Below are 26,763 nucleotides of genomic sequence, written 5' to 3' on the forward strand. Positions count from 1 at the left end.
TATACATACAACAATAGAGTTTTACTTAACCACAAAGAAGAAGGAAATTATGGCATTTGCTAATAAATGGATGGAACTGGATAACATTACACCAAGCAAAATATACCAGATTCCAAATGTCAAAGGTCGATTTTTTTTTTCTCACGTATGTGGACACTGGAGTGAAATAAGGTTGTGTGGGGGAGAAAGGCAGGGATACCCATGAAAACAGAAGGGAGATCATTAGAGTAGAAGAAAGGGATTGAGAAGGAGAAAAGAGGGACAGAAAAAGGGAGGCACAGTGGAATTAAATTGACCAATTTATGCTGTGTACACATATGAATATATCACAGTGACTTCTACCTATAAAACATCAATTTAAAAAACAATAAATTAATAGAATAAAGAAAGGGGAACAGTGTGAGGGAGAAGGGGAGGGAAAGTGGAAGTACTGGGGACTAAACTGGAGCAAATTATTTTCCATGCCTGAAGGCATATGTCAAAATGGCATTATGAATAACTATAATGCACTAATAAAAACACTTTTTTAAATGTGGATAAACCTCCCACAGTTGTGAAAGCAAGAATTAATATTATTACAATTTTCATACTACCCAAAGCAAATTGCATATTTAATACAGTCATCACTGAAATACCAATGGCATTTTTCACATAAATAAAAATATAATATCCCAATTTATATGAAACTGTAAAAGACCCCGAATAACCAAAGCAGTCTGGAAGAAAAAACAAAGCTAGAGGCATCATAATACCTGATCTCAAGGCATACTACTGGGCTGTAGTATCAAGACAGTATGGTACTGACAAAAAATTCAACACATAGATCAATGGGACAGATAGAGAATCCAGAAATAAATCCATTCATCTTCAGTCAACTCGTTTTTTACAAAGGCACCACAAATACACATTGGAGAAAGGACAGCCTCCCCGTTAAATGGTGCTAGGAAAAGTGGGTATACATATGTAGAACAAAACTAAACCCCTACCTCGCATCATATACAAATATCAAGTAAAAATGGATCAAGCACCTAAAGGTAGGACCAGAGCTGGGAAACTCCTAGAAGAAAACGTAGGAAAAGACTTCAAGACACTAGTATAAGCAATGATTGTATAATTAACTATAATTATAAAGAGATAATGAAAAAACTGCATGGGAATATGGGCAGAAAAAGACACCTAGAAGTGGGAGAAATCATTCTGGCTCCAGGTTTTCAAGGTAACATCCACCTCAAAAAGCAGTAGAACAAGTTCACAATTAAATCACAATTCAATCTCTCATTCATTCTCTAAAATTTATCTTTATTCCTCTACACTACACTGGAGATGGGTTCTCAAAGTTCAGCAATGACTCTTCCATCAGAAGAGCCAAGGGATTTTCTAATTTTGTTTTTATTACAGAGAAGTCAAAGTTATGCTCTTTGACTTTTTTGTAGCTTTTGGCAACACTAATCAATTTCTTCTCAAAGCTTTTCTTTAGCTTCTGTGTTAAGTACACTATTCTTCTCTCCCATGTTTCTGACTATTCTACCACATTTCTGCTCTTTTCTTCTATAACCAAAAAGAAAACTTTCCCCATAATTTGGTCTTTGACCCTATGCCAAGCTCCTTTCTTTGAAAATATCCAGTCTATAGTTTCAGCTATAATATTATTGATGGGAAGACCCCAAATTCATATTCCCAGCCTTGACCTCTCTTCACTTCAACTGATGGTACTACTGCAGTTTATGTTTTATTTTAACCTATTTTCTTTTGCTAAAATTGACTTTCTCTCTTAATTACTGTTTTTAGGAATGGCGTCATGATTCTCTCAACCTATAGATTAAAATAAGATAGTCATCTTTGATTCTTTTCCTTTTTGTTTGCTCCCTTGTATCAAGTAATCTAGTTCTATCAAATTACCCTTCAAAATATCTCCTGAATCCCACCTTTTCCGTGCATTTCACTTCAGCCAGCCTAAATAATATCCTAGTCATATAACACCAAGAGAATAATAAAAGTATCTTGTCTGCTCTGGGCACTGCTACCAAACTGATTTTAAGAACAATACTACTGCTTAGAAACCTACAAAATGCCCTACTGAGAACAAAACTTAGACCGATCAATTTGACAATTAAGATTCTCTCCAACCTGACACTATATCGCTTAGGTCTCTGTTTGTCTAATATTATTCAGCCTAAATTAAAAGAGTTGAGTGATAGAGGTAGAAAATTTGGTTCAAATCCTGGGTCTATCATTTACCAACAATGTTGTTGTGGGCAAGAAAATTAACTCCTCTGGACTTCTTCACCTGATAAATGAGGATAATAATAATGATAATAACCTTACAAAGCTCTTGAAACATAAGGTATATAAATGGCACTGTAGAGCATCTTCCACAAGAAGATCAACAAATGACAGCTACTATGCTGTTTTCCTATGTAAACAAACATGCCTTACTCCTATCACATGTCAAAACCTTATCTGTTCTTTGAACCTAGGTCATAATTAACATTGTTCATAAGAAACTGAACAGTTTAGCTTTGAGTGATTGTTCATAGAAAGCCCCTCAAAAATATTGTTTATCTTACCTTTGAACATCCCTACCTCATACATTTAGTTTGTATCTCTCTTTAACATTTATCTTACTTTTCCACACCAGACAGTTATAAATTCACTTCTTTTATCCCCCTTATTGAAAGATAATAGCTTCTGAGAAATAACTGTTTTATATACTCTTTGTGTTCCTGTCTTGCAAAGAGCAGAACTAAGAATATATCTTCTGAATATATTATTGTTTCCAAAGCTGAATGCCTCTTTTAGAATTTATGTAAGAGATTAATGTCCATTTCATCATACTGACTTTTTCTGAAGACAGTAAATTGCTTTTGTAACTGTTTAATATGATCTTCCCAGTGATCTGATTTTATTGTTAATATGTTGAAAATTAACTAATAGTTGAAAGGAGTTTATTTATCTACAATAGTATATTCACCAGGTTTTATTTTAATCTCTAACCATTCACTCAAAGAGTTTCTCAGTCTAAAAATTGTTTCAGGTAATAACCACAAAGGAAACACAAGCTAAAAGAGTAGTGTCTTATTATCCCATTTTGTGATTTCTGGAACTAAACCAATGACTCAATTCTATTTGCATTAAATAAAGAAAAACTTTAAGATATATTTTAGTATACTTGTAATTTGAAAACATAATCTCTAAAGACTAGGTAAATTACTTAAGGTATACTAATACAAAACACAAAATAATGTTTGCAACATTGATTTTAAATGGTTTTAAATAACTTTAGATATTTTCAAATGTTGATCTCTAATTACACCTACACAACAAAAGAAATTCAGAGTTGAAAATTCAGTCTATTATCTCAGTTTTGCATATAAATTGTTATATAAACAGCTTAGTTGAATTTTTCCACCATTAAATAGACTGATTCTTTTTCTCAAAAGTAGGCTGTTTTTGTGTTAGGTATTTGAAAAAAAGTTTTAATCCCTAAATGTAAATTGACTATATCATTAAAGACATAATGAAATATGTTACTGTTCAGGCAAATGAAAATATTTCATTTAGAATGATAATGTCAGGGTTTGTTTTTCCCCAATGATTGACTATGAAATACTCTCTAAAATAAATTTTATTTATTTTTTATTGGTACTTTATAAATATACATAATAGTGGGGTTGTGTCATATTGGTAAATGTGCATCACATGATTTTGTCAATCTCATTCCCCAGTACCTTCTCTTTCCCTTCCCTCCTTGCTCCCCCTGATCTGCTTATTTTACTTCACTGATCTCCCAGCTGTTATTATTTCAACTAGTGCCTCATAGTTATATATATATAAGAAGGATTCATGTGGTATGTTCATACGTGGATGGGGAGTGAAATACACAAAATTAAATTTTATACTCTGTAATCCATTTGATGCTATTTTGCTTAAAAAATATTTAATTGGCTTATTTAGTATATTTTTGTTTCTCACAAATTGTATATATCCTTCTTTTAACATGACTGTGCATTAAATTTATGCTTTTTAATATAAAGAATTCTGATCTATATTTAGTAGTTAATTCCTGGTTGGATTTCAACTGAACAAGAAAAACATAGGTTGCTCACTACTTTACCCAGAATTAGGTGACCTTTTCAATTTGACAATTTTTTAAAAAATGCTACAATATTTGAGCTAGGGTTGTATTCACACAAATAACAACCATTATGCCAGGACACATTTCTGTGACAGATTTGATCTGTTCTACCTTGTATGATCCAGAGAACTCTCTTGAAATGTATAAGTTAGTGCATTAAGACATATTAAAAAACAACAACTTACGGGAGGTCCAGTGTCCCCTTTTGGCCCTCTCAGATACTCCATTTCGAGCATTGTATTAAGATCCTCATAATAATAATAATCATATAGCTCAGTTTCATAGCTATTTTCGATGGGATAAGTAGCATCAGGATAAAATTCACCTTCCTTCCTTAGATCAAGGTGATTATCCACAGATGGTTTTTCTGTCACTCTATATAAGGTTGTGTTTAAAATCTGTTCCATTTCCATGAGTTCATTAGTGTGTAGATTTGCTGTGATAGCCTTCTTGAGATTAGCAATTATATCTTGTTTTTTATGTGGAAGAATAGATGACATCTTCTTAAACAGTGACAGACCAGTTACTGTATCATCATGTTGTGTGATATTGTCAGATATGTTCGACAAAGAACTAAATTTCTCCTTGGTATTCATTCTTGTCTCACTGAGGCCAGGATGGGTCACTGACAGGCTTAAATTTGTTTGAATATGTTCCTCGGAGATGATTTCTTTGGCTTGAATCCCATAGTTTGTGAGATCCACAGCAGAGACATTTGCTGAATGAAGAGAAGTTAACTGAGCTCTTGATACCTGGTGTTCTTGTCTTTTATGCATTGTTCCAGAGTCATTATTTTTGGTATTTGAAATGCTTCTGCCTTCATTGAATATATTCTCTGATGGGACTTTTTCATTAGATCCTTTGGGCAATGGAGTGTGTTCTGTTCTCTTAGTTGGTGTGATAGTAGCATGAGGAAGGCTTGTTTCAGTTTGGTATTTGTCAGCATGGTGACACTGCTGTTTCACATATCTGCAGTAGTCTGCAGACACTTCTACAGAAGGAATAATATCCAACTGACATACTATTCCTTCAAAATGTACAGAATTATTATTCATACTCCCTAAGGTAAACACACTATTAGAATCAAAGGTCTGAACTTCTGAAATAGTCTCTCTGCTAAAATATTTCTTTCCACACTCAACAAACATTGAGACAACTCGGCTTCTGACAGTAATGGCAAATGAGTGCCATAGCTCATCATGAACACTGTAGTTGAAAAATACAGACTGCTTTCCTCCAATGTATACTATTAATTTTTTAGGCAGAAATTGTACTCCTAATTGCAGTCTATTTTTATTTCTAATACTGAAGAGAAATGCATTATTCACTCTATGTGACTGTAACCCAATTAATATTGTAAATGGCCATCCTAAGTTGACTGGTAAAATTTTCATGAGAGGTGACTCAATATAAGCATCATTTTTTAAAATTACACCTGATTCTGTTAAATGGACCCCCTGAGGTAATGGTGTAGATGATGATGGTACAGCAGTCATTGATGATGAATGTCTTACATCTTTGCCTCCAAGGCCTAGTTGATGAAGAATATCTATGCCTGGAAATTAAAGGAAGAGAGAGAGGGAGAAAGAGAGAAAGAATCTTACTCTTATGCATTCATGTGTTCATATAAATGTTTGAGTATAAGGAAATCTTCCTTGTATCAACAGTAATTTCTAAAATAGGCATGCCTATCAATAACTAGTTTCTAGGTAACAAGAGAAAGGGAGAGGGAAAGTAAGGTGTTATATTCATTAATTTGAATAAATTTTGTGTGTATGTACACACACATCCATACACCAACATTTCTTTTTTTTTCTTTTTTTTTTTTTTTTAGTTATAGATGGACACAATACATTCATTTTATTTATTTGTTTTTATGTGGTGCTGGGGATCAAACCCAGTGCCTCACATGTGGTAGACAAACACTCTACCATTGAGTTATAACCCCAGCACCCATACACCAATATTTCTTAACCCAAAATTTAATTTAAAAACAGGTTTGTCTCTCATTTTTTCCAATTGACTAGATTTCTTATCTGTTACTCCAATGGATACACATGTTCAAAGATTCCCAGATATTATTCACTTCAGTTCATAGCTTAAAATTTAATGACGTCTACGTTAGGGAGCAACTGGGGTCATATTATAAAACAAGTTTGTGATTTGGAAGATATTTTATAAATTAAGTTCACATAATCCCTTACACTCTTACAGCTTAGTCAAACTGTATGATACTTATTATTATTTGGGTTATAAATCTCCCATCTGTATCTTTGTGTGTATTCTCCAATGAACATATATATGCATGTACATATATACATGTGTGTGTATGTAGGTATATGTAAATGTGTGTGTATATATATATATATCCTATATATGTGTGTGTGAATATATGTGTGTATTAATGTGTATGTATATATGTGTATATATACTATATATATTATATGTATGTATGTATATATATATATACTTTATTATATGTATGTATGTATATATATATATATACTATATATACTCTCTAACCAGAAATGTTAAACAAGTGTGATAAGTGAAAAAAAATTTCTTGAAGATTAGCCAGTAATATCTGGTACCACCTTAATTTTCCTTTTGCAGGAAATTAGCAGATATCTGACAATTTATTTTAATTACAAAGAACAAACATAATGGAGAATTTAGTCCTAAGTTTGACAATTGTGTATAATAATGAAATAATTCCTGAATATCATTTATGCATAATCTAGCAACACAATTAAAATGTTTTTTCATTAGAGATATTCATAAAACTCAAATGTTCTGTTTTAGATTTAGAGCAACCATCATTTTATTCATAAAATAGTTGAAATTTTATAATAATAGTAAGGATATGTTCAATCTAAAATATTGCATAGCAGTTTGTCTCAAACTTTTCCATCAGGCTATTCCTAACAGCAGTTTAGAATTATATTCCCCTCCAGAGATATGGAGACATGAAAATATCTTTGATTTCTCATATCTTATTATTATAATTCATGCAAAGTTTTAATCGTAATTCATTTTATGGTTGTCTCATATACAATCTAAATTACTTACCAACTAAATCAGTTAACCTAAAGAGTTGTTCTTTATCTTTGAAAATCAGTGATTTCATTAGAATATGGCTTCTTATTGATCATTCTGGAAAACTATTTCCAGGTGCATAAAAAGCCCATTCTTTGTATAGCTTCAAGACATTTTTTAAACTTCAGCAAATTTTTCATGAATTTGAAAATTTCATGGTTTTGGTTATCTTCTTCAAAAAAAAATCTTATTATGAGTATGTTGAGTCATACTGTCTTCTATATGAATAATTTCTCTATAATTCTTTTAAATATATTCTTTATTTTCAAATCTATTTGTTTTTCTTATTTCTATCTTTATTGCTTCTCCTGTAATGTATAATTTCTCTTTGGGCTCTTTCCAATTTTACCTCAATATATAAGGCTTTTTCCTATTACTTCTGAATTCCCTAAGTTCACAGTTTATATCCTTTGAAATGTCTTGTCATCTCTTACTTTTTCCCTGAGTTCTCACATTTCTGCTTTATCATCTTCCTTCATATAGGTGATTTAGAGTTTCTTTGTTTGAAAAATATTTGGTCAGAATTTTTATCCGTTTAATAGCAATGTATTTTGTGTATACTTTTGGTTTTGCTGCCTTCCCTACATTTTTGCTTGTCATATCTTTCCACTTCGGCTGTGTCAACTCCTTTTCATTACTCATTATTTCCTAGTCCAGCAATTTTTAGAAGGATGCTGTGAGAAGTCCAGGCCTTCCAAATTCAAAACTGCTACTGTATTACCAGTTTCCTTCTAAAATTGAAACAGTTCCTTTACAAAGCCCCACCTTTTCTCTGAACTGTAGGCAATTCAGGAGGACTTCTATAGCCAGTTCTGCCTATGAACTCTTATTCTCTTCCCTCTGTATCCAATCCCCTTGGATGCATGCTTCAAAACGAATCCTTTACCTCAGGACATGATTTAGTATTTTCTGAATTCTGTTCCCACTTAGGCACTTAGTTTTCATTTGTGCTTTCTAGAGCTTTCCCCCAGGGGAAAGTACTTCTGCCCCCCTCAGATCCTATAGCACTTCTTGTTATTAAGGGTTAAGCATTAAGTATGTTAAGCTTCACTCCTCACTCTCAGGAAGTTTGATTTTTTACTATTGATTGTATGTGGCATCTGGTTTTCCTGGCATAATTTTGGGAGTTTGCAGATTACATTAATCCCCTAGTTTTGCTGAAAATAGAAATTTTAGGTTTGTTAATTTTTTTCATTTACCTTTGTTTCTATGTATAATTTATGGGAGGGGGGAGTGGGAAGAGAAATTCTCACAGTTTATACTTAAAGTCTATGCCCATTTCACAGATGGAGAATCTGAGTCACAGAGTGATTAAATAACTTGATCAACATGGCACTGCTGTTAAATTGTAGAGCTATATTTGAGCCCAATCGTTCTGACTTCTAGGCTATGCTCTATTGTACCACACTGTCTTACAGTCATTGTATTCCCCATACAATTTCACATCTCCTTTGGCAAACCTCACTAATTAAGCATGGTAGCATTGTCCCCACAGAAATATCACAGTGGCGATTGTTCTCTAAGGTAGCTGCTAGACTTCGTACCTGAGGTGAAAGTGAATCATCATCTGACTCTTAAGTGTTCACACTCATGTGAATACATCTAGCAAATGTTTTGAGCAGATGTTAAAAGAAGAAAGAATAAAGAACTCAGGAGTAGAAGGTACATGTGAGAAGGGTTGAGGAAAAAAAAGGAGGATAGAAGGAAAGAAAGAAGGAAGAAGAAGAAAAAAAGAAAGAAAAATAAAAGGAAACTTCCACCCAGAGGACACACACTGGAGTTAAATTTAGTTATTTGGTATCAATATATACATTAGCAAACAAATAGTCTGCAATAAATTATTTATGGTGACCCTACCCATAAAATCAACCCGCTTCATGTTACTTAGAAAATCAGTAGTCATTTAAATATTAATTCTAAACCAGGCACTATATTATGTGCTTTACATTTTTTAAAGAATAAGAATAAGAACAATGGCATCCAGGCATGGCGGGGCACACCTGTAACCCCAGTAGTTTGGGAGGCTGAGGCAGGAGGATTGCAAGTTGAAAGCCAGCTTCAGCCGCAGCAACATGCTAAGTAACTCAGTGAGACCCTGACTCTAAATAAAATACAAAATAGGGCTGGGGATGTTGCTCAGTGGTCAGGTGCCCCTGAGTTCAATCCCCAGTACCAAAAAAAAAAAAAAAAAAAAAAAAAAAAAAAAAAAAAAAACAATGGGAGTGTTTATTAGATTCTTTTCATGTCCAAGACTGTTTTAAGAACTTTAGTGTATGAAAAGTGAGTCACAGAGCTACATTATTTTCCCAAAGTCACTCAAATAGGAAACACTGCAACAGAATTTGAATGCAGGCAGTTTCTAAGAGCTAATCTCAACCTGGTGACTTTTAGCAGTGCATGTGTCACCCAACAGCAGAACTATCTCCTTCCTCTACTTGTTTCTTAAATGTAGAATAAGTTCTGGTGTCACCAAGACAACGCATTGCTCTTTTTACTGTAAACACCAGACCTTATGACTTCATCCAAACCATAGTTTCAACAACCGCATATGCTGACTCACAAACCTCTCTCCTGGGGTTGCAAATCCAATTGCCTATTGAATTTATCCCATAGGGATCAGATGTCTCCAAAGCACTTCTAACTCAATATATTTTTCCCAACCTCATTTTTCTTACTTCAGACTTCTCTCAGTGAAGAGCTACACAACCACACAAGCAGCCAGAATAATCTTTTTGTAATAAAAATTAGATCTTGCCACTCCCCTGGTCGAAATCCTTTACATGGTATATTAAATTGATGTCATCTATCCCTTTCATATCTCTCGGATCTGATCTCCTATCATTTAATTTCATCTTACTTTGCTCCAAACTAATATTTTCTCATTCTTTTTTTTTAAACCTGCTAAACTCCTTTTTAACTCATGATATTTGCACTTACTGTTCTTTATATTTGGGATCCTCTAAACACTTAAGTTCATTCCTAGATCATTTTAATCTATCCCCTTTTGTTACAATAACCCATAAGGAATTTCAGTGAATTTTCTGAGTCATTATAAAGTTAATGAAATTGAGGGTTATACTGGGGACTCCAGAATTTGAAGTTGGTGTGAGAACTAAGGACGGTCTTGGGAACTGCCTCTATCTTCACACTACCACTTACTTATTTTTCTCTTCAGTGATATGTCTACTCATTTTAAGCATTCTACATTCTGTATATTTTTTATTCTTTCTGGAATTTTTTGCCATATCAAAGTGTATCAAAATTTTTACCACATTTCTTCAAGAGTCCTGCTAAAAGTATACCTCCAAGTAAAGATTCACTTACCCTACAATACTGACTAAGTAGAGTTTTTGTTTGTTTGTTTGTTTACTTTATTTACTTTTTTAGAGACAGGGTCTTGCGCTGTTGCCCAGGCTGGCTTCAGCAAACCTCTTGCCTCAGCCTTCCAAGGAGCTTAGACTACGGGTGTATGCCACCACCCCCTGCTAAGTGTTACTTCTTCTTGAAGCCTTAAGTATAATTTTTGTTTGCTGTTGTTTTGTTATACACTAATGAGAATTGGATCCTTTCTTGGCATGCTAATAAAATCAGTCTTCTAAAGCTGACACTCAGACTTAGAAGTGACACAGATTACCAAACTTAGTTGTCTTTCATTTGAAACATATAATAAGCAGCACCGAGGAAAAGGAAATGAGAGGGCGATAGGATAAAGTGGAGGAAGGGGACAAAGATGGAAAAAGGGAGTTTAGTTTCAATAGATGATAAAACTATGTCTGACACTCAAGGCTTTGACTGTACAGTTGACTGTCAGGAGTATAGTCTATAGTGTATACCTAAAGAAATATATATGGGAGAGCAAGTAGGTACATTTGTTTTACAAGTATACAAAACAAGCCATTTCACCTGTCAATAAGCTAACACAAATTGGAAGACAAAGATAGAATTACCCCTTCAAATGTAGGGATTGCTATAGTTCTTAGTAATTAGTAACTTAAAGAATTTAAAAGAAAGTTATCAATTTGTAGATAAAAAGTAATATCACTTTATAGAATATAACATGTTACAGCACTAACCCTTACTACCAAAGAACTAAATTAATATAACAAAGTACTTCTGATGCTTTTCTAGAATATTCCCCAAAGGCTCATGTGTCAAAAACTTGGTCCCAAATGCAGCAGGGTTCAGAAGTGAGAATTTGAGGAAATGATTGGATCATGAGGGCTCTAACCTCATCAATGGATCAATCCATTGAGGAATTCACAACTGAAAGGATCACTGTGAGGTGATGGAAATGTTTGAGAGGTGGAACCTAGTTGGAGGGAGTGGATATTCAGTAGTGTGTCCTTGGAGACTATATATTGTCCTCAGTCCCTTTCTCTCCCTCCCCTGCCTCTCTCCCTCCCTTCCCCGCTTCCTTCTTCCCTGTCTCTGCTTTCTAGCAACAAGGAGATGATCAACTTTCTTCTGCCATGCCTTTCTGCCAGGATGTTCTGCCTCACCTCAGGCCCCAATGGGGCTGCCACTATCGGTTGATACCTCTGAAATCACAAGCCAAAATAAATCTTTTTTTCCTTTCAGCTGTTATTCTCAGGTATTTGTCACAGCAACAAAAAGCTAACTAACACAGTATTTAATTTCTGTGAATTCTTACTCTTTTAAATTTTCATGTTTTCATTAGTCAAGTTCCCAAAGTTAGATTCTTTCTAGTTTGTAGGAAACAAAATCACCAGTTATAAAAAGAAACATTATGTAGACCTCAACTTAGTTTCCTTTTCTATATATTGTCCTCAGCCACTTTCTCTTCCTCTCTCTTGACAATTTACCCAAACTGACCAGATGAACTAGATAATTGCCTCTTGTTCATTTTGTATGGTCTTATATAATCTCAGCCAAATGGTCTTTGCCAAAATCAAGACTCAAATGCAGGCTTTCTGGCTGCAGTTCACTGAGTTAAGGAACTGAAGGAAATTGTTGAAAATCAACTGTTTTGTTTCATTTTACTTTTTCAATATCATGAGGATATAGGAAAAGAAAAGGATTTAGAATATTCTCTTTTCTTTTACTAAACTGTATTACACCCTCTTTATGTAATAGGCACTGTGTTAACACTTTACATGTGTTATCTCATTTAGTCCACCCAACAGACATGAGCAGTAAGCATTAGTATTATCTTCATTTTCAAGTTGTTGAAAATGAGGCTTAGGCTATTTCAGCAATTTGCTAAAGGTCACACAGGTACTAAGTAGTGGAACCTGGACATTACCCCACGTTTCTGGCTCCAGAACACCTGTGCTTAAGTGCAACTTGCACACTGGGTGTTAAAAGTGGCAATTGTTTCTTTAAAGTTCTCCTAATGTAAATAGCACATTTATTCGGTATAAAGAGATAAATGCAAACTTATTTGTAAAGTGAGACATGAAGCTTTAAGCTATGTGTAAAATTTTTGGTTAAGTGCCCAGTAGGAATTTTTGGCAGAAAGTACTTGGAGTTACTGCAGCTAGCATGAGTTATTTTGTTAACAGTAAACACATTTTGTATTAATTTGTATAGGAAATAGTCTTCTTGGAGATGAGTATTCTACACATAGATCCCTACACATGTGGTTTGACACCTCAGGATCATGAACCTGGGAATACTGTGAATGGTGAGAATTAGTTATGCGTTTTGCATGGTATAATTCATCATGGAGTGGTGTTGCCACAGCTATGCCAATCTCACTGGCAGCCAGCCCACCAATGCAATCAGAGTAATAAGGAAGGTATATGCATCAGGTAAGGAAAGGTGTCTGCATCTGTCAAATCCTCAGAAAACTCAGCCTTATATAATTAATTTTTTTCTTGAAATAGAATCATTTATTCATTAGACTATGCCTAAATCTTTGTTATATGACAAATATAAAATTCACAGCTATTAATAAGATACTTAAAATGTTTTTAGCTATATTAAAATTTTAAGGAAAAACAAACATCATAGCAAACCACATAACTGTTTTATTTCTTTTCAGTTGGAGTGAGGCATGGGATTGCCTATTGGAGAATAGGGATAGGTGGAAGTAGGGGCTAACGTTTGTGTAAGAAACTTTGAGCTGGGCAGGTGGTACACACCTGTAATCCCATGGACTCCAGAGCTGAGGCAGGGAGATTGCAAATTCAAAGAGAGCCTTAGCAACTTACAAGTTACTGAGGCCCTAGCAACTTAGCAAGACTCTGTCTCAAAAATGAAAAAAAGGGTTGGGGATGTAGCTCAATGGTTAAGTGCACCTGGGTTGGATACCTAGTACCAAAAAGAAAAAAATAAGGAAAGAAAGAAACTTTGAGACCAAAATAGGAGAGTGAAAGTTAATTATGTAGAAATATTGAAATATTTAACCAATTATAGCAGGAGATGGAAGAGAAGTGTCACAGTGAGAATTAAGGATTCAGATAAAAGGTACATACTAAATTGAGAGATGAGCCCCCAAACTGGAATCTTTGTTATATCACTTACTTCCAATAAAAGTGGCAATTTGGATTTTATTCTACAAGTAGGATATTGGAAGATTCGTCTCTAAAGCAATTCTATAGCCTCAGACATTTGTGGTCCAACAAGATGGTCAGCCAGGTTCCTATTCAGTCACCCTTTATGTAAAACATCTCTGGTGACAAGCATACCCATGCAAATAGTTTCCAAGCCTATTTTTAGTATCTTGCTTTTAAATGGTATCAGAGGTACTTCATACATACTTATAAAGAATTTCTGCAACATTAAAAAAATCAAAACAAATAAAAGTTTGAAAGAAACAAAGAGAGTGTAGGGAGTGGAAGAAAAGTTCAAAAATATGATTGCTGTCCTAGAGTGGTAAGAATAGATATTGCATCAAAGAAACAAAAACAGGGTGCTACTTTTAAAAAGAAGAGGAGGAGGATTCTGAGTGAAAAGCCTATTAAAACATTTTAAATAGCAAAAATAAAAAATGAAAATGGTTGGAATAGTAACTCATAAAAATCTCATCTAAAATAGAACCATAAAGAAAGATGAGAAATGAGATCTTAAGGTAAAAAAAAAATAAGAAGTTCAATTCCAAAGATGCAAAATATAACAGAAATTGTAGAAAGAAAAAATAAATACATAAGAAAGAAAGAAATAACACAAAAAAATTCCCAGAAAAATGAAGGACAGGTTTCCACATTAAAAGGCCTATGAGTACCAATACAATGAATTGAAAAAGAAATTGTAACAAAGCACATTATTGTGAAATTTCAAAACATCAGAGATAAATAGATGATCTTAAAGGGCTTAAAGAATAAAAAAAGTCATGTACAGAGGGTCAAAAATTAACACAGCATCAGATTTCTTAACAATAGATCTGCAAGCTAAAAGATGAAAGTCTTTCAAATTCTGAGCAGTGTTTACAGTCTAAAATTCTGTACTCACCTAAACTACCCTTAAGTACAAGGATGAAATAAACACATTCTCAGAAATGCATCATTGCAAATCTGAACAACCTTAGTATATATTTTCAGGATGCAACTGGAGGACATAATCCAACCAAATGAGGAAATAGGTTATGAAAAAGGAAGATATGAGTTGCAAGAAACTGGTTCTCACGTGAGCGAGAAACATCAACTCTACAGAAAGTGTACATAATTAATATTTCACAATAGAACTGGAGAATTTTAGCTCCAGAAGGAAAATCTCCAAGGAAAACCTCAAATGTTGGAATAGTACATTTTGGGGGAAAATATTTTTCAAAGAAATTTTAGAAAATTTTGGTAGAATCTGAGAAAATTATTAATAATGACCTGGAACACAACATGAACAAAAAATGAGCCATCTTGCAATATTGTACAGGAAAGGAAATATAAACATACAGGGCTAAGTGACAAAAAATATGCACATGGTCATAATAAGGTAAATTATAAATAGTAATTTAACCAAAAACTTTGATACAATTATATTGAGATGATTGGAGGAGGGGAAGAAGGAGCATAGGATAGAATGAAAATGCCAAATGCTCATCATCAATCATAGGAGTTCAATAAAAATGTAAATACTATTAAAAAATATGAAGGTCAGAACCAAAAGAGTTTGGGCAGAGTCTCAGAAGTAGATAAAGAAGAGGGATTCCTGTTTTTGTTATATGTTTTATAGTGCAATATGACCTTTAAATTATGTACTTAAATTACTTTGATACTTTTTAAGAATCTGAGAAACATCTTAAGCATATAAATGTTTCTGAGAAGTCTAAGTTGAGACAAACACTAGCTGAAATACATATTTAGCAATAGTAAGGCCTCAAATGATATTTGTAATCACCATAAAAACACAATTTTTCTGATAAAGTTTTTTCTAATCTCCTGATTAAATATATATATTGTATCATGCTAATTTAATAAACAATATTTTAGGAAAAAAGTACTTCTAAGTTTCTGATAACATACTATTTCCATTTTTTTTGTACCTAAAAATATTAAGTTTTCTATAGTCTGAGAGGTTTTTTTAAAAAAGGATTTTTTTTGTTAAGAACTAGAAAAAAATATTTGTCATTGTGACTGAAAATTATTATGTCTGTCCTAAAATAAAATAATATACACTTTGTATTATGTAGATAAAATACACTATTCAGAAACACTCCATTTTCTTATGTCCTTCTTTACCTGAGTTTATAATATTTTGGTAAGGATATATTTTATAAATTACTAAATTCATAATGCCAGTGACTGGCAATTGTGAAGCAAGGGGATGTTTATGAGAGGCGTTCTCCTCAGAGATGATGAGGCGTAGAGTCAAGTCTACTCTATGAGCCTGGGTAATATGATCCCCACTTTGGGGATCCTCAGTTTCTACATCAATAATACCCACTCTGCAGGTTCATTATGAAAATAAGAATAATATATGTAAAATACTGGAAAAGGACATGACACAAAATGTATATGGAATTAATAATGGCTATTCTCCTCTTCCTACTCTGTGGTTCTAAGATGTGTAGTATTAAGGAATTTAAGATTTTGCAGTCAAAATGCCTGAGTTCAAATCTTGGTTCTTCCATTTATGAGGCTTGCAGTAGTGACGTAAGTCTCCTTCATCTTGATTTCAACAATTCTATCATAGGCATAATTATAAAAATCCTGTGATAAAGCAAGTGGTGAAGAAAATGTATCTTCTCCTAGTAAAGCAGTACAAAATAAGAAATAGTAATACCAATGATGATAGTAAATCAAAGGATACAGTTTCTTTTTTCTTCTTCTCCAAGTAAAGCAAAATAAAGTAACAAAAATACATTGGTCAAGAATAGCACTTCATGAGGTTACATATGACATGTAGTCTAATTTAACCATTTCCCCATAAAAGTGAATTATAAAATGCTTTCCAAGAAATAATTTTATTTCATCTACATGATATTTGACAGGATACAGTTGCTCTCAGTATCTGTGAGGTTAATTTTTCCAGATCCCTGTGGATACCAAAATCTGCAGGGACTCAAGTTCCTATGTAAAATGTAGTATTTGTATATAATCTATACTTCTGTCCACTTTAAATAACCTCTAGATTACTTACAATACATAATATAATGTAAATGCTATGTAAGTAGTTATATGTATTGTTTAGATAATAATGACAAAGAAAAATATCTGTACATGTTCAGTACAGGTGAAATTATTTTTTTCAGAATATTTTTAATTTTTGTTGGACTCTACAGATATAGAGGGCTGACTGTACTTACCTATATCTGTTAACTTGTCAATTTGGTAAATCAGATAAAATTCCATTCCTCCCTTTGCACCTCTTTTTACCTTTCACATAGTTCATTTATAATTTATCTTTTCAGACAATTTGATCAAACTGACAAATGGTTCATTGAGTTATCATTAAATTATAAAGTTGCTTCTCTCAGAATGAATAATTTGTCAATCACATATAACCCTGCTACATATAAGGCAAACAAGAAAAAATATTAGGACCACAATGATAATATTTAAGTCCAGCACAGTGTCAGGAATTTTCTTTGACTTTTCTATTTTTTTAACCTTTAACAAAGCCACTTTTTCACTTTGAGGCCAGAGATGTTATTGTATTATATTTCAATTATTAGCAATTAAGTTATTAATCAGGAAATAGATTTTTTAAATGTTGTTTGATAAAGTGAATGAATTAGGACATGCATAAACTCCTGAAACCCTGTCATCATTTTACCAGAGCAACAAGCTAGCAGGCAAAAACAACACAAAACACAAAATAATTTTGTAAATCTCCATTTGAATTAAATAAAACCCCAAGCCCACTAATATGCAAATTTCATTGTTTCTTAATGATGCAAAATCAGACGGAACATTTATTATATGCTTGTGTTGTTTCAAGAAGTGCAAAGGTAATTCAGCCACAGTTTGCCACCCCCAAGAACTCCCACTTAAAATGAAGTCACAAGCAAAGCCTTTTTACTGTACAAAACTTCCCTTTTATAGAGTTTGCTTAAAAATGTAAGCAATTTCACAGATGGAAGATCTGAGTAATTTCTTAAAGGTCATATTTCTCCCCAAAATTGATTTCTTTACCCTTACATTCTCATTACACTGGGCAGAGACATTTTTATTGTTCAATATTGACCTTAAGGTTATGATAACTTAAGTCATGTGCTTTTGCTGTCTGGAAGCAGAATTTTTGCAAACAAATAACTAATAGGTAATTTTCTTACCTTGTTCGTGAGCATGAACAGTAATCCAAGCTACACATAGTCCAATAAAATGAAGAAGTAATTTCCTATGAAAATGGAAAAAGCAATTGTTGGACATTTACAACATGTAAACCATATAAAATCCAAAATGAACTCTAATGAAAGATTAATAATTAAAATGTTATTTTAATCAGTATGGTTAAGAATAAGTTCTCTGAATTAAAATTCCAGTTTTACCCTTTATTATGTAACCTGGGCACATTTTCTTATCACTTTATACCTCAGATTTTTCATATGTTAGACCTACTATTGAAAAAGTTCATGTAAACCACGTAAACCACATAAAACCTGAAAAAGTACTGAATAAATATGACATGGTTATTGTTAACATGTCAAATTACCATACATGTAATGTCATATAAAGAAACTGAAATTCATACTAAATAATACAAATTATAGTCACTTCACCATAGTGATTATAAGTTGATGGTAAAAGCTATTTATTTGTATAAATGAATGTTCAGATGTGAAAGTCATTCGAATATCATTTAATTCTTGATCCTTTGGTTCTGAAAATAGCAACGGCCTGTAGATGTCAATGTTGAGCATTTTGATGAGTAATTGTGAGTGGAATACCCATTTACTACAACTAAAAATATCTATTCATATCGATTAGTTAAGCAAAAAATGTGAGTTCTTAGTATAACTAAACTTTGGATAAATTTTGTTGACTATACTTCACAATTGTCCACATATACCTCCCAAATAAAAATCACAGAGATAATTTTGAAAAATGATGATAAGCATGCTGAAAACAATACTTCATTAACTAAGTCTTGCTAATACAGATCTTGATTATTTCTTATATTCTAACTCAAGGACTCCTCAAATGACATTTCTGTAATGTCAGTCTTAAAGAATCAATTGCACAGTCCCATGGAAATTGTGTGTCTTCCCCCTGGGGTACTTTTCTGTTTATTATCAATAAAGTTTTTACCTTTATTAGTTAGTATAAGAAAGATAATGTTCTACTGTTTTACAAAGTTTAGCCAACAATATAAAATTATACTATTCTTTAGATAATGGAACACAATTTCATTTGTATTAAAATTGTATTTTCCATTTTTGTAAGTGAAAATGAACATATAAGACAAGATTTTGAAAAAACATTTACCAACTATCACTAACTCTATAAACGAATCAATTGAATCATTATAGAAATTTCAACTGATATGGGCAAATAGTTGGACTCTATATCTTAATGAAGTCTATTAAACATTCCCACATATGGTAGCATCCATTTAAATCAATAGTTCTCAAATGTTAGTTCACCAAAAAAAACCCACCTGAGATATGTGCATGAGAGAAATGTGGATTCTGGGTCCTGATGAAAATAGTTGACTAAAAATTGGGGGTGAATTTTAAGGATGCATATATTTTAACTACATGATTCTACAGATTCTAATAATCTTTTGTTACACATTATGTAACAAAAATAATTTAGAACATTAACTGTTTATGTTTTAATTAAAATACATTTAAATATAAGTTAGTTTGCTTAGATCTCATGTATCTGATTTTATGACATGACACAAATATTATTTGATCCTTTCAAAATCCATTTCTACTGCACTAGGATAGCAGTTTGCAAATTGGTACTTCAGAATCACCTCGAGAAGTTGTTAAAAATTGTTGAGCCTGGTGGAATGAGACAGACATCGTTACCCTACATACATGTATGATTACACGAATGGTAGAATCTACACGGTGTACAACCATAGAAACGAAATAATGTAACACATTTATGTACAATGAATCAAAATGCAGTCAGTAAAAAAATAAATAAATAATTTTTAAAAAAGAGAAAAGAAAAAAGAAAAAAAAAATGTTGGGCCTCGCCCCCAGAGTTTCGGACTCGGTAGTCTTGGTGAGTGAGGCTCAAGAGTTTGCATTTAAAACAAGTTCCCAGGTGATGCTGCTGTTGTTGTTTGGAGAGCCACATTCTGAAGATGATGCTTAAGAGATGATGGAAGGCTCCCATTTTGGATCTTTTTTTGACCTTGGCTGCACACTGGAATCCTGTGGAATTGTAAAAACTACTTACACTTGAGACCTTTCCTCCCCTTCGCAGAAATTCTAGTTTCAATATGTCCATGGTACAGGCATTTTAAACACCAGGTTATTCTAATGTACAGACAAGGTTGAGGACAATTGTACAAAATTGAAATGATTTCTGTATATAACAGAAGTAAATATATTTGGACACTGAACAAGATGGGACAAGTCTAAAGTCAACAATATGGTAACAAATCTTTAAGGTTCAAAAAATATAATCAATGGCATTGATATCTGAGCACACCTAACAAAATTTGAACCACTTTGCATGCATCTGGTCTGCTCACCACATTTTCATTTTGACATCAGCCACAGTCCAAACATAATCAGACAAATAATGGTGAAGGCCTAAAGGAGATCAGGCAGGGAAAAAAAGGATATCTAGATATCACACTTAAAACATTTAAGGGACACTATCAATTCCAAGCATCATCCTTAGGTGACTTTCAAAGAGCTACTCAATTTTCTTTTTATCTAAAGGGTCCCAGTTACTTTAGAGGAATGCCAAGCATCTTTTGGTTTAGGGTACCCATGAGATTCTTAGGAATCATGCTATCAGGCTACTGATACTCATTCCTACATAGATTCAATTTATAACAATAGGAAGGACTTGTAAAATTTTGTGTATAGAGAATTTTTTAATGAGTTGATTGCTTTAAATCAATTGAAAAGGGTGAATTGATCTAAGAAACACACATATGTGACATACATTGGTAATTTCAACAATTTCTATCACTCTAGGCTTTACAAGCCAAAAACTTTTCAAAGTCATGACAACTTTACAGACTCTGCTCTTTACTCACAGCTAAGATCCAGAAATAGTAAAATTTCAGGTCTCAGTTCCAAATGCAACTGGGAAAAAAGTTCTCCTCATAGCAATAAGAATAAACTTGAATGATTCAAGCACTGTCACTAATTTACATACAAAGAATTACTCAGACTATCAATTCAACTCAATAGATGGTAGTACTTACATAACTAATCCAGTGTGAAGCACAGTAGAGCTTTTGGTTAAATTCCAAATGTTCAAGCAATTCATGAAGTATAAGGAAGATAAATGATTAAGGGCTTTAAGTAATCATAGAGCCTAGAGTTCTCTGAATAGGAGGGAAGAAAAATATACCTAGTCTGTCCTAGTAAGACCATAGAGACTATTAATCTGATTCTTGCCTAGCCTAGCAAAGTTCCTAACAGATGTTAGTGTTGCATTTTTTAAAATTAGATAAATGAAAGAAACAGTCAACCTTCAGTCAATAAGACTACCAAGTGGTCTTTAGTTTCAACAAATATATAGCTTCTCTAACATTTGCATACTGATCCTAAGATCAAGAAAATCCAGTTCTCCTGCCATCTATTTGTTTAGCTAAGAAAATTACATAGTTAAAAGATCTTTTGCTCTAGTCTCTTTCTGTCATTCCAGGTCAAGCCACTTCTTCCCTAGAATGTGTGCTCTAACTAAATTCATTTCTTTCAGGCCCTCAAGTGCACTGTACTATATCACCAACGAGCCTTTTAATGTTCTAGAACCTGTTTGGGAAACTTACATGTCCTTTCTAATGAGGTTTCAGTATAGACTTTTGTTTCCTTTGGTTCACTTTTCTTCCATTATTATCCTTCTGGCCCTTCACACCTACCAGAACTGTTAGATAACAACAACTCCCCATGTATACCCTTATCTCATTTTCCCATACTTGGTTGTTTCATTTACTATGACCTCTATTATATGGGGCACATTGGGAGGGCAGCAATTGTGCCATTGTCTTACTTAACCATTTTATCTCTACTGCTTAGAATCCTACTGGGAACATTGTTGGCGCTCAGTAAATATTTGTTGAATGAATAAATGAGAATTACTTTAGGCTTTTAAGAGAATGAAAATGAAATGGTCCTTATTTCAGCTCTTAATCGGAGTTACAATTTCTGAAATAAGTCACAGTTGCAAGCCATGCAAGGAAACTAGCATAGCTTTTCTAATTCCTGTAATCAAATTTATTTTTCTCCTGCATCTTCACAGATCTCCAAAGAGAATGTCTAAACAACACTCAAACTTACTTTCCATAAATTATATTGTCTCTCCTTGAGACATCAGTTTATTTAAAACATTTATTTGAACACACAGATAACTAAGTGACTAAAAATAATAGAATTTCATGACAAATAGCAAGATATTTACATCCAAAAAGTTTTTGTCATTTTTTTTTTTCTTTTTGGTTGTAAAAACCCTTTATTATCCTAATAGTCTGCCTGGAAGATTCTCTGATAATATGTTAAACCAGTATATCAAACGCTTTGGGGTTTTAGTTTTTTTTTTTTTTTTTTTTTTTTTTTTTTTTTATTAATTCCACAAAGTCACATCTAAAAGCAGCTCTGTGCAAGAAAATGTCTGTTAGGATCCAGTTTTAAAACTATAAATGTTTTTGGGTGACTAATCAGAACTATGATTTAAAAAAGCTGCTCCTGCTCTTCCAAAATGTCACCACAAAAAGATGGTGGAAAATGAAAACCTCAGGGGTTTCATTAAGGACTCTAAGGTTTAATTCAGTGGCCTAACATTATCATCAGCTAATCAGCTGCTTCTACCAAGTCCCTCCTCCTTTCCCAAGGGTTGGTAGCCTTTTTTCAAATTCAAGAACTCCGAATTCTGTATGAAAATGGGATCTTTTTTTCCTTAGAAACAATTTCTTGGTCCAACCATTAACTACCCTCTCTATGCTTTGCATGTGTGTGGTTGGATCTGTGAGGTTCTGCAATCTGATGTCATTTTGAATTGCCCTTAATTCTCTGCAGCCCATCCCCACTGGCTCCTGTAATGGAACAAGCTGGATATCAGCAGATATCCAAGGGTTGCAAGACCCCTGGTCAGAAGGCTTTCAAAGACATCAGTGAAATCAGCACCTTTTACTCAGGAGCTGCTACCTATGCTGACACCTCTCCACAAGTTCTTTCCCCATCCACGTGGAATAATTTTTCCTCAGAAGTTCCTCCGGTATTATCCATTCTTTGGTTTCTCTTCTCCCCCCGCCCCCAATCATCTGGACCCAATTTAAAACCCCAAACTGCCCAAGAATTTATGCAGGGCCTTTTCTGGGAGCGTCTGGAAGGGAAGTGTAAACCAGACAAGACAGAGGCCAGGAGCAGAAGATCTGCTTTAATCCGTGAAGTCTGTCACAGCTACCAAAGGGAGTATTAGTCAGCAAGTGGGCCTGGAGCAGAGGAAGGGAAAGCCCTCGCCGCTGGAAAGGCCAGCGAGAGAAGCACGTGGAGGTTGCTGCTGGACGGGAGGTGAAGGGCCACACCAATCTTTCTTGATGGCTGGGTCTTCCAGCCTCTTTGTACCCGACCGGGATCAGTGGAAAGATGTACCCAGAACCTCAGGATCAGCTGAGCATTCTTCGCATCCCTACCCCTGCCTCACTCTCTGGAACTGTCCACCCTGAGGGACGTTTATCAAGTAAAGTAGTTCTTCTGCCTGGGAACTCCATGCAGCCTGCGTGAGACCCTCTGGAAAAGCGACCCACTGAGCTTCTGGCACTCTGGTGTCCCTGGCCCCCAGCACCGCGCCGCATGCACGGTGTTTCAAAGGTTGCCAGCTTTCCTCTGTTTCCTCCAGATAGGGGTGGGCAGGAAGGTGCATCTTAGTCTGCAGCAGCGAAGCTTCCAGGGGTCTTAGCAGAGAGCGCGCCCGAGCCGCGGCCAGGCTCGGCTGCACGCGGCTGGGAAGCACATGTGCATACAAACACTGCCACAAGGCGGTCTTTCTCCACACCCCGCCTCCGCCTGCCCTCAGCTGACTCGGGCAGTTCTGCCCCCTGTTCTCCCACCTACTCTCCGGAGGGGCAATCACTCCATAGAAAATCATCACAGCTGCGTTGGTGCCTCTTGCTCCTGGAGGCCAGAAGCAATTTGTGTAACCCATTGCCCTCTTCCAGGGACTAGGGCAGTCAGAAGGCCACATAAGCTCATCCTCGCTCTTTTCCCAGCGAGGGGGTGTGAACAGGTACTGTGCCCAAAGGGGAGGTGGGGTGCAGGTCAGAACCCGCCCAAACCCTCCCTGGGAGGATCAGCTCCGCCCCTGCATCCTGTCCACCCCCCTTGTCGGGGTGACAAGCGCCACTTCCCCACTGACAGGCCAATGATCAGGGCACAGCCTCAGCTCCAAATGGGCAGCATGTATGTTGCCTTCTAACAAGAGGCGATTGCCTCTGAACCCATGGGAAGAGCAGCATCTTGATGCCCAAGGTTCTGCAGGAACCCCCTCTCCACCTGGTAACCCTGCCCACGCCAGTGCCCAGTAGTCCAGGCTGCGCTCACCGAGCTCAGGGGACTGCTAGCGTCCTAGCAATGCCAAGTTGGACACCCTGAGAAGCACCGCGGGAAAGGAGGACTTCAGCCAGGGCCCTGCGGGAGGAGAAGCGAGGAGGGAGAGAGGGCGGTGGGAGCTGGAGCCCGGGCGGGCGGTGGAACCCAGTTCTGGAACAGCGGGAGAAGTGGCCGAAGACGTGGGGACTTGTGCCAGTAAGCTTTTCCTCCAGAGCCGCAGGATAACTTTAAGCATAAACTGCCTGAGACCCGCTGGCACGAGGCTTCCTTTCAAACACGGTTATTTTACAATTGAGAAGACAAGGGGAGGATGCCACGGCTGCTCGCCGGCTCCCAGTGCCAGAAAGTGCCAAGGATTGGGACCACAGATCTCCAACCCGCATGGTGGATCCAGGGGGGTGGAGTGAAGGGTTGGTCTAACCCCTACCCGGGCGGGTGGGCTACTTACGTTTTTGCGGTGGGGGAGACTTTTCCACGCCTTGTCCTGTGGGCTCCTAAATGCATTTGTATGCATTTGTCCGTGCAGCAAAACGCTAACGGAAAACAGAAGCCAACTCCGAACTGCTAAGGGTGCAGGTACTGTCCATGAAAAAGGGGGGGAAATCACGTGAAAACCATGCTCCTAACTCGCAACAAGGGGGAAAAAAGAGGGAGAGGAGATGAGGCGGTGTGGGGGTAGGAAATAGCACCCGAAGGGGGAGGACAGATAGGCTTCCTGCTGTCTAGCTCAGCATGGGACGAGCCAGGGTTGTGTTCCCCTGGGAGGGCGGGCGAGGAGGGAGACTTCACAGGGAGGCAGCGGGGCGCCGGCGGCAGCGGGAGTTCAGCTGCGAGTGCAGCCCTCGAGTTCACTTGCGGTTCAAAGGCGACTCTGTGACTCCAGTGGAGTCCTCTGCTTTGGGCCTGGGAGGAGAAAGGGGAGGGGGAGGAAAGGAGATGAGGGGTGGGGGTGGGGGGAAAGTCCTTGGAAACAGCCCGCGCCGAACATTTGTCAAACAAGCACACACACCCACTTCGGAAATCAAGTCGGTGCGAGGGGGCCGGTGGCAACTGCAGGCGCTCGGCGTTGACTGCCGCCGGCTGCTTCGCCTGGAAGAAGAGGAGCCAAGCAAATCCGGCCGGTGTTAAATTTCAACGCTCACTGACTTGCAATGACATCACCAAACACAGCGCACACCTCCCCCTCGGTCCCGCAACCTTCCCCCACCCAGCGCCGGGCCCCAGCGCCCGGGTCCGCCAGTCCTGCGGGGTCTGGCTGGGCCTGCCGCACCCGGGGCGCGCACGCCGCCGCCAGGGCACCGCCCGCACGTTCTCCCTTCCCACTTCCAAATGACTAGTATCCTTCCTTCCTCGCAGTGTCCATGTACCATTCCCCTTCATTGCAACGCCCAATTTCATATTTTCCTCTTGGAACTCTACCACTTCTAGTCTGTTCACTATCTTCGATCACACCTGAAATCCTGCTTAGTTCAGTGGAGTCCTCACTGACCTTGCTTTCTTTGCAGTCGTCTATTACCTACTTGTAGAGGTTCTCGTTGCTACCTTCCTTCCCTTTCCCGCTTTCCTTTAAGTCTGTTCCACTTACTACTTCTACTCACTTTTCTCTCCTGCAAGCCACCTTTCCGCCTTCTCCCTACCCTTTACACCCTTCTACAAGTGTGGACTAAGCTTCGCAGTTATGCAAGAGCCTGCTAACACACCAGCCTTACCCATTTGAATATCTTTTCCAATTTTTGTCACAAAAATTTTTTTAAACACAAGTCTCTATCCACCTTCTTATTTTTCCAAAAACAAACACAAAACCCTGAAAGTTCTAATTTTATCTTCCTTATTAACAAGACCAAACTGCAGGAGATCTGGTATCTATTCTTTTACTCATTGTTGTATTTTTAGCACCTAAAATATGACATGTCGGGGCTGTTGAATGAATTACTACTGTATATTACTCAGTATCATTCCTCTGTTTTTCTTGTTACTCTGTGTTCACAATAGCCCTTTCACATGCAAAAAGAGTTCCCACATTACACACATACTATGAATATAAGTAGCCATATTGATGAATGAAAATGATTGATGTGATTCTAAAGCTTGTTAATGTTTTCTCTAAAACTATAGAATTTATCTTCCCCTCCCTCAATTTTTCAACAATTTGTTCTGAAATAAGTTTAATTTTATAAAGTCATGAAAGTAGTACAGAGTTCCTGTATGCCCTTTCCCCAGCCTATGCTAATGTTAACATCCTATATAACCAAACTATAATGATCATACTCAAGGCAGTACAATACTAGTAACTAATCTATAGATCTTATTCCAATGTCATTTTTTACAGTAATGTCTTTGGCTCAGAATTCTACACTCTAGTTAATTAATTAGAACAATGATTAATTAAATTGTATGTCTCCTCAGTCTCCTTCCATCTGGGATAGTCCTGTTTTCTTTTCTTTTC

General features: G+C 36.0%; 1 protein-coding gene across 6 annotated transcripts in view; it reads right to left on the reverse strand.

Moving 5' to 3' along the window:
- COL24A1 (collagen type XXIV alpha 1 chain) overlaps positions 1-25,529 on the reverse strand; it is a 375,093-nt gene extending 349,564 nt beyond the window's left edge. For 3 of the 6 annotated variants that reach the window (XM_079139419.1, XM_079139418.1, XM_079139416.1), the window contains exons 1-4: positions 25,331-25,529; positions 24,766-25,220; positions 17,904-17,968; positions 4,321-5,690 (exon numbers count right to left, since the gene is read on the reverse strand). In XM_079139419.1, coding sequence (XP_078995545.1) covers positions 4,321-5,690; positions 17,904-17,968; positions 24,766-24,821 — 1,491 coding nt within the window. In that variant the 5' untranslated portion in view covers positions 24,822-25,220; positions 25,331-25,529. Of the gene's footprint in view, positions 1-4,320; positions 5,691-17,903; positions 17,969-24,765; positions 25,221-25,326 lie in introns of those variants that run through there. The other 3 variants (XM_079139420.1, XM_079139417.1, XM_079139421.1) reach the window with 3 other exon arrangements.
- Positions 25,530-26,763: the final 1,234 nt, after the last annotated feature.

Source organism: Sciurus vulgaris (genome assembly GCF_902686455.1).
Source record: "Sciurus vulgaris genome assembly, chromosome: 1".
Classification (NCBI taxonomy): Eukaryota; Metazoa; Chordata; class Mammalia; order Rodentia; family Sciuridae; genus Sciurus; species Sciurus vulgaris.